Source organism: Triticum aestivum, chromosome 5D (genome assembly GCF_018294505.1).
Source record: "Triticum aestivum cultivar Chinese Spring chromosome 5D, IWGSC CS RefSeq v2.1, whole genome shotgun sequence".
Lineage (NCBI taxonomy): Eukaryota > Viridiplantae > Streptophyta > Magnoliopsida > Poales > Poaceae > Triticum > Triticum aestivum.
In genome coordinates this window covers 553,233,002-553,244,126 of record NC_057808.1, presented here as the reverse complement: position 1 = coordinate 553,244,126, position 11,125 = coordinate 553,233,002, and the positions used below count along the sequence as shown (strand labels likewise).

Sequence of the window (11,125 nt, the reverse complement as noted above, 5' to 3'; positions counted from 1 at the left end):
CATAGCAAGAAAACAAATGGAAAACAGAAACCATGTGGCCATCGCTGATACAGATCGAGAAGCCATCCCAATGCTGTATTCATACGGAATCTTAACTACCGTACTTACCACTCTGGATCTCACCGCTAGCTTATCACTCTCTGTCGGTCGAAAGATCACCAATTTTAAACCCTAGTCATTCTGTCAGCTTCAGAGTTGCAGTTAATCTGGGCGCCACTTGGCCATGTTATCACCATCTAGATCCCCTTGCTTCACGGGCCCTACATGTTGTTGCCAGATAAACTAAACGCAACGACGCAGCACAAATGCAAAGTCCTCAGTAATCAATTGGTGGATGGATCGAGTACTACTAGTCTACTGCTAATACATGATTGACCTGCAGGAGGGTTAGACTTAGTGTACATACAAGTCCCAATCTAACTGAAATAATTGTTCCGTCCGGAAGGTACACTAGTGCGTAGCATACCTAGTGGGAATGTACCCATTGTAGGCTAAGCTAGCCTCCTGTTAGTTTAGCCAACTTAAATTACAGATCAGAACATGACACTACCCTGACAACAGTAGAATGCACATAGGCTCATGTGAGGAGCTCTTGCCTTGTGTGATGTTAATGTGAATAGCATCTTGGGATGTCAAGCGGTGGTGCAAAAGCATATTAATTTTGAGATGTGCAAATTTCGCGTCGGTGAGGTATAAGTGATACATCCGTGAGATGTGCAAAAACATGTTAATTTTGATATGTGCATGAAAAAAATTCTAGTGGCATAATTAAAGCTTCAGCACAATTGTCTAACCTTGACGGTGATACGCCAGTGGTGGCGGAGCCAATTTCGACAAAAGTCGGTGGACAAATACAGGTTGAGATCCATTCGGAAGGAGATTTACAGCTGGAGCTGATTTTCATTAAATTAGGACATTCAAGCATCTCATTATATCCTCCTATAGCTGCAATAGAATTGCACGTATTGTACTTTTCTGAAATTTGGTCAGACTCTTTGTTTCCGCCATCTTGTTCTGGTTGAATTTTTCAGCGCAAATGATTCTCTCACATGCACGGCGGTGTGGATCTCAGTTAGGGCACATGCACACTGACACTGCAGGAATTTGTCGACGCCTAGTTAACCTTCTTAGAGCATCAAGAACATGGTGAACACGTCAGGAATGTATATCTTACTAGTTTGAAAAACTTGATGTGCCAAAAGTCAAATAAGGAACAACGGAGGGCGGCTAAGTTAACCCGAGTACCCATCTACAACTGTTAACAGTTTTCGTTAGAGGATATGCATGCTCATCATCATACTATAAAGCCCAGGGTGCAGTAGATACACAGTACACAGAGCACAGCATACTCCTAGAAGACTTGCTCGGCCCAAGTACTACAGCGCTGTGTCTGTCGTCATCTTCAACAATCCAATGGGGAAGCAGACAGCAGTAGCTCTAGTGCTTCTCGGTGTGCTCTGTGGAATAGCTTCTCATGGGGTCGATGCCCAGTATTACTGGACGACTGCCACGGCGACGTTCTACGGCGGCGGCGACGGCTCCGGCACTATGGGTCAGTTTCCCTTCCGCTTCTTTACTTTCCTGTATCATTCTCCAGTGGAGAGTGCATAGCATCTAAATCTCTAGTTGTGGAGGGTGTTTAAAGGGTAGAGTAGATTTCTAGTAGTACGTTTGGTGTGATATACTCTACTCATTCAAAGGAGAAGTGATGTTGATCTGATGATGTTTGTATTGTATGCATGTATGCAGGAGGCGCGTGTGGGTACGGCAACCTGTACAACTCGGGGTACGGGATCAACAACGCGGCGCTGAGCACGGCGCTGTTCAACGACGGCGCCATGTGCGGCGCGTGCTACACCATCTACTGCGACACCGGCCGGAGCAGGATGTGCAAGCCGGGCACCCAGATCACCGTCTCCGCCACCAACTTCTGCCCGCCCAACTGGGCGCTCCCCAGCGACAACGGCGGCTGGTGCAACCCGCCGCGGGTGCACTTCGACATGTCGCAGCCCGCCTGGACCAGCATCGCCATCTACGAGGCCGGCATCGTCCCCGTCGTGTACAGGAGGTGATTACCACATCCACACACGAGAGTTGATAGTTGATATCTACGCAGATCTTTTGTATGAAGCGATGCTACTTCACTTGTGCCTGCAGGGTGTCGTGCCAGAAGCGCGACGGCATCCGGTTCGGCATCTCCGGGAGGGACTACTTCGAGCTGGTGGTGGTGACCAACGTCGGCGGCAGCGGGGTCGTGTCCCAGATGTGGATCAAGGGCTCCAACACCAACTGGCTCGCCATGAGCCGCAACTGGGGCGCCAACTGGCAGAGCAACGCCTACCTCAACGGCCAGAGGCTCTCCTTCAGGGTCAGGCTCGACGACGGCCGCGAGGCCACGGCCAGCGACGTCGCGCCCTCCAACTGGTGGTTCGGGGCCACCTACACTTCCTGGGTGAACTTCTACTAGCGTCTAGAGGATCATCAAACCAGTCGATCGACGACACTGCTTCTTAATCTATCATTAGTATATACTAGTAGTAGTATTACTAAATCGTAAGACGCCCTCTGTTGCGTTCGCTATACTTGTGTTTGGCAGCCGCACATTATTCGTTCATGTTTTAGAGGCACTCTCTTTCTTGCACCTACACATAATAACCTGAAGCTTCACAAACCAGGCAAGCACACAATGCGCAACTAAGAATTGTAAAAGAAAAATTGTACGAAATGAAGACGGCATACCGGGAGCGGATTTGCAGCACGCAGGGGCGGGGTCACGCAGCCCATTTTTTCTTTTGGCTTTCTGTTTTCAGTCTTTTAAGTATATGCTTTGAACCAAAAGTCCAAATTAAGTTTCCTTTGCATATTCGTGATTCTTGTGATGAGGGCTTTTGAATGAGATCCATTTTGAATCGTTAAGTTTCAACTGTTGAAACATGGTATGACAACAATCGAAGTTTCAAGAACCAACACTTAAAACTTGTTGTGCCCTAATGCGGTATCCATCGAGTTTACGAATCACGAGGCAATCGGGTGGCCGGCGCGGCTAGACAGGTGCGTGCTCCTTCACCTGCGTGCCCCTGCGAGTTTCCGAGCATACTTCCAACTATAGCCATTTCACTAGTTATCTCAAACCGAGCTAAACTAGTCTCATCGTCACTTGGGAAAGCAACTCGAGGCAACCCTAACGCAGCCCCACCTCCCTCGATGAACTGCTGCCATTGGACATATGACGGGGTGGCGGCCACTCCTACCCTAGAAGTTGGTAGGCGGAGCTTGAGGTGAACAAGAACGCCATGGCGGTCAACATCAATGAGCGTGCGACTTGCTTTTCGAGAAAGGGATGAGGTGGTTTCCTAGTCTGCACAACATACAAACGGGGATTTTTGCACACAACAAGGTGCCAACGAGCCACCATCGTGTGGGCAGATGCGTGGGTGCTAGATCTAGTCGGTCCAGGCCTGTGCGGGTAGGGGGTGAGTGCGGTGACGAACTTCTCAACTATGTGTGTCGGTCGACACGTGCTATCCTGCTCACGTCACTTAGCTTCAAATCCCAGATCTAGTTTTCAGCTCCCGCCATGTTGTTGTGAGCTCCCATTCGGTGGCCCGTGCTCCTTGCCACCTCCAAGTCTAGTTGGGACTTCCCTTCTCACCAGATGACCCGTTCGAAAAACCGCCAATAGCCTCAGTAGGATGGAGAATGTGGACAGAAGTACCAGAAGGAAGTTTGCAGAAGGGGGTTACCCAGATTCGCGCTCTCATGATGAGGTAACACCCTACGTCCTTCTTTGGATTTGGAATAATGGCGGAGCACCTCATGCGAGGGGGTTACAGTGAACAAAATGTATATAGCTACCGACTGTATGGTCTACGTTGTAAATGCATATGACTACCCCTAGCCCTGCCTTATATAGGTGACAGGGCTAGGGTTTCATGGGGTCTCAGTTGAGATCAACGTCGCTGCCATCTTGGTTTCCATGCCAAGATAATCTCTTGGTCTTTATCTGGGTCTCCGGGTTTCCGCTCACGTTGGGCCTTTACTGGGCCACTCAGGCCTAAGGCAAGCCTGCCTACTGGGCTTCTCACTGACAGGCCACTCCCGGTGTATTACATCGTCAATAGCCCCCAAGCGTGTTTGGAGTTGCATTCTTCTTATCTTTAAGAGAGAGAACACAGGTGAGTTCTTCATGTTTGTGGCCTTCCTTCGTGAGCCTGACTTGAGGGGTTCCCGGGCTTGCCAAGCGTGCGGCTTCATGGGTCCGGCTTTAAGAGTCTTCATGTGTGCGCCATGGAGCTCTCGTGGCGTCTCCCGTGATGAGCTCGCTCTGAGGTCCACGGTTCGGCGCCGTTTCCGGGCTTGGAGACCCATAGAACTGTGTTGCCCCGATTTCCGACCACTCCTTTGGGCCGGATATTCGTCAAAGAGCCAAGATGAAAACCCTATAGATGGGTTAGGTTGCGATGATCCGAGATTGCCAAAGGATCCCTTCTCACTAGGCCGTTGCCCAGCCCAAGCCACGACGAGAGTCTATCCCTCGTCTCTTAGGCTAGAGCTCCTCGTGTTGTCCTGTTTCCCGCGCAATCCCCGGGGGAGTGTGTCACCGCTTTGCATTCAGCATGTGTCTTTATAAGCTAAGGAGAAGGAAATCGTAGGCTACGTGCCTTCTTCTCCCTTTATTTCTTCGTTACTGCCGTTGGGGAAGCTCATATCTGTAGTCACAGGAGATGGTGATGGCGAGTAGGAGCAACACGGTTGTCGGCCACCGGGGTCATATGGATACCACGGTGAAGAGCGGCACAAGCTCCCATCCCCCCCCCTCTACTAGGACAGTCGCCTCGCCTAGAGGCACGGGGATTATTGGATCGATCTCTACTACCACCTTTGACCATCTGCATGATTTGGTGGCTTAGGGATCCTAACTGGCCGGCGCACCCTCCTGTGGCTCTACTCCAATCTGATGGAAGATCCTTTGTCACTTGTCAGCCACTCAGAAGGTGGGAGTGACCTTTGCAAGGAGTAGCCCTTAACTAGTGATTTCAGAGCCCGCCTCCCCCCAACCAAGCCGGAAAGAACTGGATCTGGGCTAGCTTCTAAACCACAACCAAACCTTCACAGTGAGAAACTTTATAAATAATTAAAAACACTTTTGTGAAAAATTTCCCCAAATTCATGAACGTTTTTGTCAAATTGGAAAATATTTTTAAAATTCATCAAAACAATAAATCTGTAAACATTTTTTTAGGATTCATGTTTAAAAAATTTCATGAGCATTTTTGTCTTTGTTGTTTACATTTTTTCTTTTACAAAAATGCGATAGCACTCTTTTTCCCTTCTTTCTTTTTGAGGGACAGCAGTTTTGTTCTTGTGACCGTAGAGCCGCAACACCAAGGACGACGAGGCGAGCGAGCGAGCCAGAGTAGGCGAGTAAGTGGGCTTAAGGGAAGCCTGTAGCATGCTGGCCTAGTCGGGTTTGGTTCCTTTGTTAGTTTCGTTCGTTGTTAGGTTCATTTTATTTCTTCTTCGTTCATTCGTTAGTTATTGCCTTTCTTTCATTCGTTCGTTTACCACTTTTTGTTTATTTTCTTTTATTACCGAAATACTCTAAATTCATATATTCTAAAAGTAATTTACCTAAATTTTTAAAAGTGTTTATCATGCATTTAAAAAATGTTCATGCAGTATAAAAACTTTGTTCGCGCAATTTTTTTGAAAATAATTGAGAGATTAAAAAACATGTTCACATGTCTCAAAAATACCCGTGGGACATTTAAGAAAATGTCTATACAATGTAAAAAAAGATCCTGTAGTTTTGAATTTTTTTTCCTACAAATAATAAATTCAAGACAATTTAACAAATTTTACATGTTTTAAAAAATAATCGTGACCTTTTTTAAGAAACCTATAAATATTACTATTTTTGCATAATTTAGAAATAATATTATTTACCATTCAGAAAAATGTTCATGACATTTAAAAAAAATGTTTGTGCAATGTAAACCAAAATTTCATGCAACTTTAAATGTAATGTTTAGAACCATTCAACAAATGTTTGTTATATTTTTGAAAAAATAATACTTAACAAATGTGTTGTAAGTTTTAAAAAAATCAGGTCATTTTACGAAAAATATTCAATGTGTGTTTGAAAATGTTCACCATCTATTCAAATAAATCGCAATGTGCATTTAACAAGTTCAACGTGTATTTACAAAAATGGTCAACTTGTTTTTGAAAATGTTCGACATATACCTGAAAATGTTCAATCTCTACAAGGAAAGCGTTCAAAGTGTATTTTAAAAAAGTCTACATGTATTTGGAAGATCAAGAAAAAACAAAAAAAGATATAAAAAAACGAACAGAAAAAAGGAAAAAGCAAATGGAAAGACCTATACAGAAAACACACAAAAAGAGAAAAAAAAACTGCATGGAAGCTTCTAAGACCGGTCCTAACCTATCCATAGAGCCTACCCAAAACCGCTCCCAGGCACTTAAATGGGTCCGCCAGCGCTCATGATAGAGGCGAGACGACGTATCACAAAGTGCGAGATGTAGTTCTAGTGAACAGGAGCTCCCCAAGGGCAGTATACGTACCAGAATGCCTCCGTTGATGGATCGAACTATTGAAGTGCATATATTTCAAGGATTTTCGATTGGGTGGTGGCTGTATAACTAATGTTATTTCTACTTATATTGCATAAATATTTACTTCTCATACACTTCAGACACACTAAGGCGATTCAAAAATGCTAGACCTACAAACAAATACATGATTTTACAGGCTCTTTCTATCTCCTAACCAATCACAAACTTTACCCCTCTGATTTTCAGGGGGTGGGCCACCTCTCTTACCTATTGACCAATCAAGCTAAACCTCTTTGTAAAATCCCGTAAATCGTTTGTACGTGTAGCATTACTGAAGGCGATTCCCTCGCAACACTCTGCTAGTTTGCTTTAAATAAGATTGAACATCACCCTCATTATTGTTCATGTCACACATTAGTTCAATTTCTTAAGAAGAAATATTTGCCCAAGGTAGTATAAACTCGGAGCAAATTTGTGATGGAACTCAACACACATGTAAAAGGATTGATGCCTACTGTATTAGCAGCGCAAGATGCATGTTGCAATCAAGCTGAAGGCACGTATGGGGTGGGCACGAGCACCAGTGGCGTCTTGCGGTGGAAGGTCAGCGCGCCGGCCTCCTCCATGCTCACCTCTTCCGCCTTCATCCCCTCCGGCACCGCCCACTCGAAGCCGCACAGCATGTTGGCCAGAGTGTACTCCACGTTCGCCACGCCCATGGCCAGCCCGGGGCAGATCCGCCGCCCGGCGCCGAACGGCACCAGCTCCATGTGCGCGCCGTGGAAGTCCACCTTGCCGTGCCTCCCGCCCGCCTCGAACCTCTCCGGCTCGAACTCCTCCGCGTCCGGCCCCCAGCTCGCCTCCTCCCTCCCGATCGCCCACGCGTTCACCAGCACCCGCGTCCCCGCCGGCACCTCGTAGCCGCCGATCTCCACCCTCCGCAGCGTCTCCCGCGGCAGCAGCAGCGTCGCCGGCGGGTGCAGCCGCAGCGTCTCCTTCACCACCATCTTCAGGTACGTCAGCTTCGGCAGGTCGTCCGGCTGCACCCTGTCGCCGTTGCCGCCGACCGTGGCCCTGATCTCCTCCTGCGCCGTCTTCAGCGCGCGAGGCTTCCTCATGAGCTCCGACATCGCCCACAGGATCGTCACGGAGCTCGTGTCGATGCCGCCGAGGAACGCGTCCACGAGGACGGCCTTCACATGGTCCGTCGTGAAGCCATGCTCCTCGCAGAGGCCGACGAGGGCGTCCACGAGGTCCCCGCCGCCGCTCTCCGGCTTGGGCCGCGCGGGGTCCTGGTGATGCTCCAGCACCTCCTCGAAGAAGCCGTCGAGGTCTCTGAAGATCCTCTCCCGCCGCGCGACGACGCCGACGAGCCGGTCGACGAGGCGGCCGGCGGCGTTGGGGAAGAAATCTTCGGCCGAGAAGCTGGCAGACATGTCCATGCCCTCGAACAGCACGTGCTGGAACCGCTCGTACTTGCGCGCGAAGGCCTCCGCACCGTACACGCTCCCGTACGCCACCGTGCCGATGATGCCGTCGGCAACGCGGAACACGTGCTCGTCCAACGCCACCGGTCCCGTCGCGTTGCCCAGGGCGGACATGAGCCTGTCCACCTGCTGCCGCCGCGCGGCCCAGGCGGCGGCGACGCCACGAGCCCCGACGAGCTCGGAGGCGAAGAGCCTGCGCATGTCGCGCCAGAAGGCGCCGTAGGGCGAGAAGGCGACGCTCTTGCGGCCGTAGGAGAGGCGCGCGGGGCCCGGCGACGCAGGTCGGCTGCAGCAGTCGGCGTCGTGGGCCCTCATGACGTCGCGCGCCGCCGCGGCGGACGAAACCACCACCGCTCGCGCCGCGCCGAGGCGGAGGAGCATGACGGACCCGTGCCGCCCTGCCAGGTCGCGCAAGCTGCGGTGAGGCAGCGGGCCTAGCTGGTGCAGGTTGCCGAGCACCGGCACCCGCGCCGGACCCGGCGGCAGCCTCAGTCCTCTTTCCTCGGGGCCGCTCCTCGTCACCAGCAGGTAGGAGACAAGGGCAAGGAGGAAGCCGGCCAGGAGGAGGAGTGATATCGCCATTGCCGATCGGTGAAGGTGCTGCTGCCCCGTGGATCCGTATGTATGGGGTTTATAAAGTGGAGTGGCAATGGCACTGTACTTGGAGGTTGAAACTTGAATGGCATGCATGCATGGAGTACAGCTGGGAGAGAGCATGTGGCATGGGTTTCTTCTCTTTCGATTGCTTGCTGATGAGCACCATTGCCATTTTTGGACAACTAAATGATCAGTAGCTGGCTAGAACAGCTAGCCATCCATGCATTTCCTACATAAGTTGATTATATGATCTTTCGTTTAATGTTGATTCTTCTCCTTCTTTTGTCGATTGGTTGGAAACTCATGCAGTTGGTGATTGTTGTAGGAACTACTTAGCTGGCAGGCAAGAACCTAATATTCAAATTTGGCGCCAACCAATCGAACCTACCTACAAACGTTGGCCGGCATTCAGTTCGAAGGGAACTACAACTATATTAACACCGCCTTTCTTAATTTCGCGGCACCAACATATTGTCTTACTAGAATTTTGGTGTTTTGGAAATATCTTCTATAGCGCATCGACGACGACGTCGTTCTAATAAATCCAGGTCAATGACTTATGTACTCCATCTTCTATGTTTGTGAGTTCCATCGGTTGGTTTTGGTCAGTGAGTAGTGGCCCGTGGATTATTTTGGTGGTTAGAGCAAGAGATAACTACTACTACCTCTCTCTCAGTTTACAGGGCGTGCGCGTACCCCTAGGTCGTCAATTTGACCAACCTAATACAAGTCATATATTACAAAAAATATAGCAATATAAACTTCAGATGTTCTATTTTCAAACGGTATAATTTTTGTGTTATATAGTTTATATTATGGTGATAAAATTGGCAACCTAGGTATACGCGTAGGACTTGTTAGATGCGGTATTCAATGGCTTATGCATGCACTCCATCTTCGCACCACCCAACCGGCCGGTGGCATGTGCCCCTTGTGCATATGTTGAGTAGTCTCCCTTTAATTTGAATTTAGTATCTCTTCAAATATCTCTATTTTTAAAACCTCACATAAATCGCATTTCTCTTAATATACATATTGCCTTGAAAACTTACTTTTATTGGCTGCCTTCGCATGTGACTTACTGGACACATTTTTTTGATAAAAGAAGGGCTCTCCCCCTCCTATTTTCATTAATGAAAACCATAGCATTCCTTTTTTTTTTTGAATTTTCACCGGGGGTGGAGGGGAGTCCCCTCCGCCACCTGAATATATTACCCAAAAAATGGACCAAGGCCCAGAGTGATCAGTTTTTACAAGTGAGAACAGACATCGATGTGAGCACGGTCACCCGGAGCCAGCCTCGCACGCCAGAGCACATCGTCGTCGCGGCAAGCCTTGAAGCGCAAGGGACTGCGGATCATTTCTGAAGACTACAGCGTTCCGTCGCTTCCATAGTCTCCAGCAACAGAGGAGGATGAAGCCAGCAGGTGACGCCACCCCGACCGCAGGGGACGCGTCCAAGCGGTGGATGGACTCCACCGCCCCACCATCCGTCGACACACCAAGGCACTGCCAGAACTGGGTAGCGAAAGGGCAGCCGAAGATGAGGTGGTTCGCTGTCTCCAGCTCGGCCGCGCAACAAGGACACCCCACCTCCGCTGCCGTTAGGATGGTTTTGCAGAGGAGCACGTCCCGCGTATGAATGCGTGCCAGCGACAGCAGCCAACTGAAGAACTTGATGCGCGACGGAGCGCGGGACGACCAAAGGAAGGACGCCGCAGCCGACTCGACGCCCCCGAAGCGCACGAGGCCGTAAGCACCCCGCCAAGAGAGTTTCCCTTTCGGGGCCGCGCAGAGGACAGCAATCCGGGAATCGGGCCCATCCAGGAGCGACTCCCCCTCCATGAGCTGCTGCACGGCAGCGCACTCTAGCACCGCCAGGGGGGTGAGCCTGGGCACGAGGAGAGCACGGACACCACAACGTCGAGCCTCCCAGACCGACACCTCCCGGCGAAGCACATGAGTGAACAAAGCGGGGAAGGCCACTCGGAGCGGCCCGCAGGGAAGCCACCGATCTTGCGAGAACGACGTTGTTCTCCCATCCCCCACCTCTACCATCGTAAGGGCCCGGTAGGCTGGCATCCGCTCGAGGAGGGACTGTACACATACCAGGTGATGTTGCTTATTGGCGCATCTAGCACGTTCACAATGAGATCATCCACTACAAACCTCAAAAGCTTCGCGACACTTTCTCTACAACTACTTCGAGTCGTTTATGAGCTTGGATCAACACTCATCCCTTTGATGGCATCAAGGGCAAGGGCATGATCTCCTACATCTCAACACTTGCATCATCTGAAGCCTTGGTGAGCCCCTTTCCTCCACTGCCCAGGTTGTTATGGGTGGAACCGAGCACGGTCATGCACGGTCAAGTTAAATGTTGCCGGAAATTAAAACTCACCTGTAAGGTAGTCGAGTAGCTTGTATTACTCATATACGTACAATGTAGCCAAAACCTTTCT

The 11,125-nt window shown here is 49.8% G+C and overlaps 2 protein-coding genes across 2 annotated transcripts; one reads left to right on the top strand and one right to left on the bottom strand.

Moving 5' to 3' along the window:
- The first annotated feature begins 1,342 nt into the window (after nt 1-1,342).
- On the top strand, nt 1,343-2,758 carry LOC123126175 (expansin-A33). The gene is made up of 3 exons (XM_044546557.1): nt 1,343-1,552; nt 1,750-2,068; nt 2,158-2,758. The coding sequence occupies exons 1-3, from the start codon at nt 1,414-1,416 to the stop codon at nt 2,465-2,467; spliced, it is 768 nt and encodes a 255-aa protein (XP_044402492.1). The 5' UTR covers nt 1,343-1,413; the 3' UTR covers nt 2,468-2,758.
- A 4,189-nt stretch (nt 2,759-6,947) lies between these two features.
- LOC123126174 (4-hydroxyphenylacetaldehyde oxime monooxygenase-like) lies at nt 6,948-8,657 on the bottom strand. The gene has a single exon (XM_044546556.1). It carries the CDS (start codon nt 8,646-8,648, stop codon nt 7,125-7,127), a length of 1,524 nt encoding a protein of 507 aa, XP_044402491.1. The 5' UTR covers nt 8,649-8,657; the 3' UTR covers nt 6,948-7,124.
- Nucleotides 8,658-11,125: the final 2,468 nt, after the last annotated feature.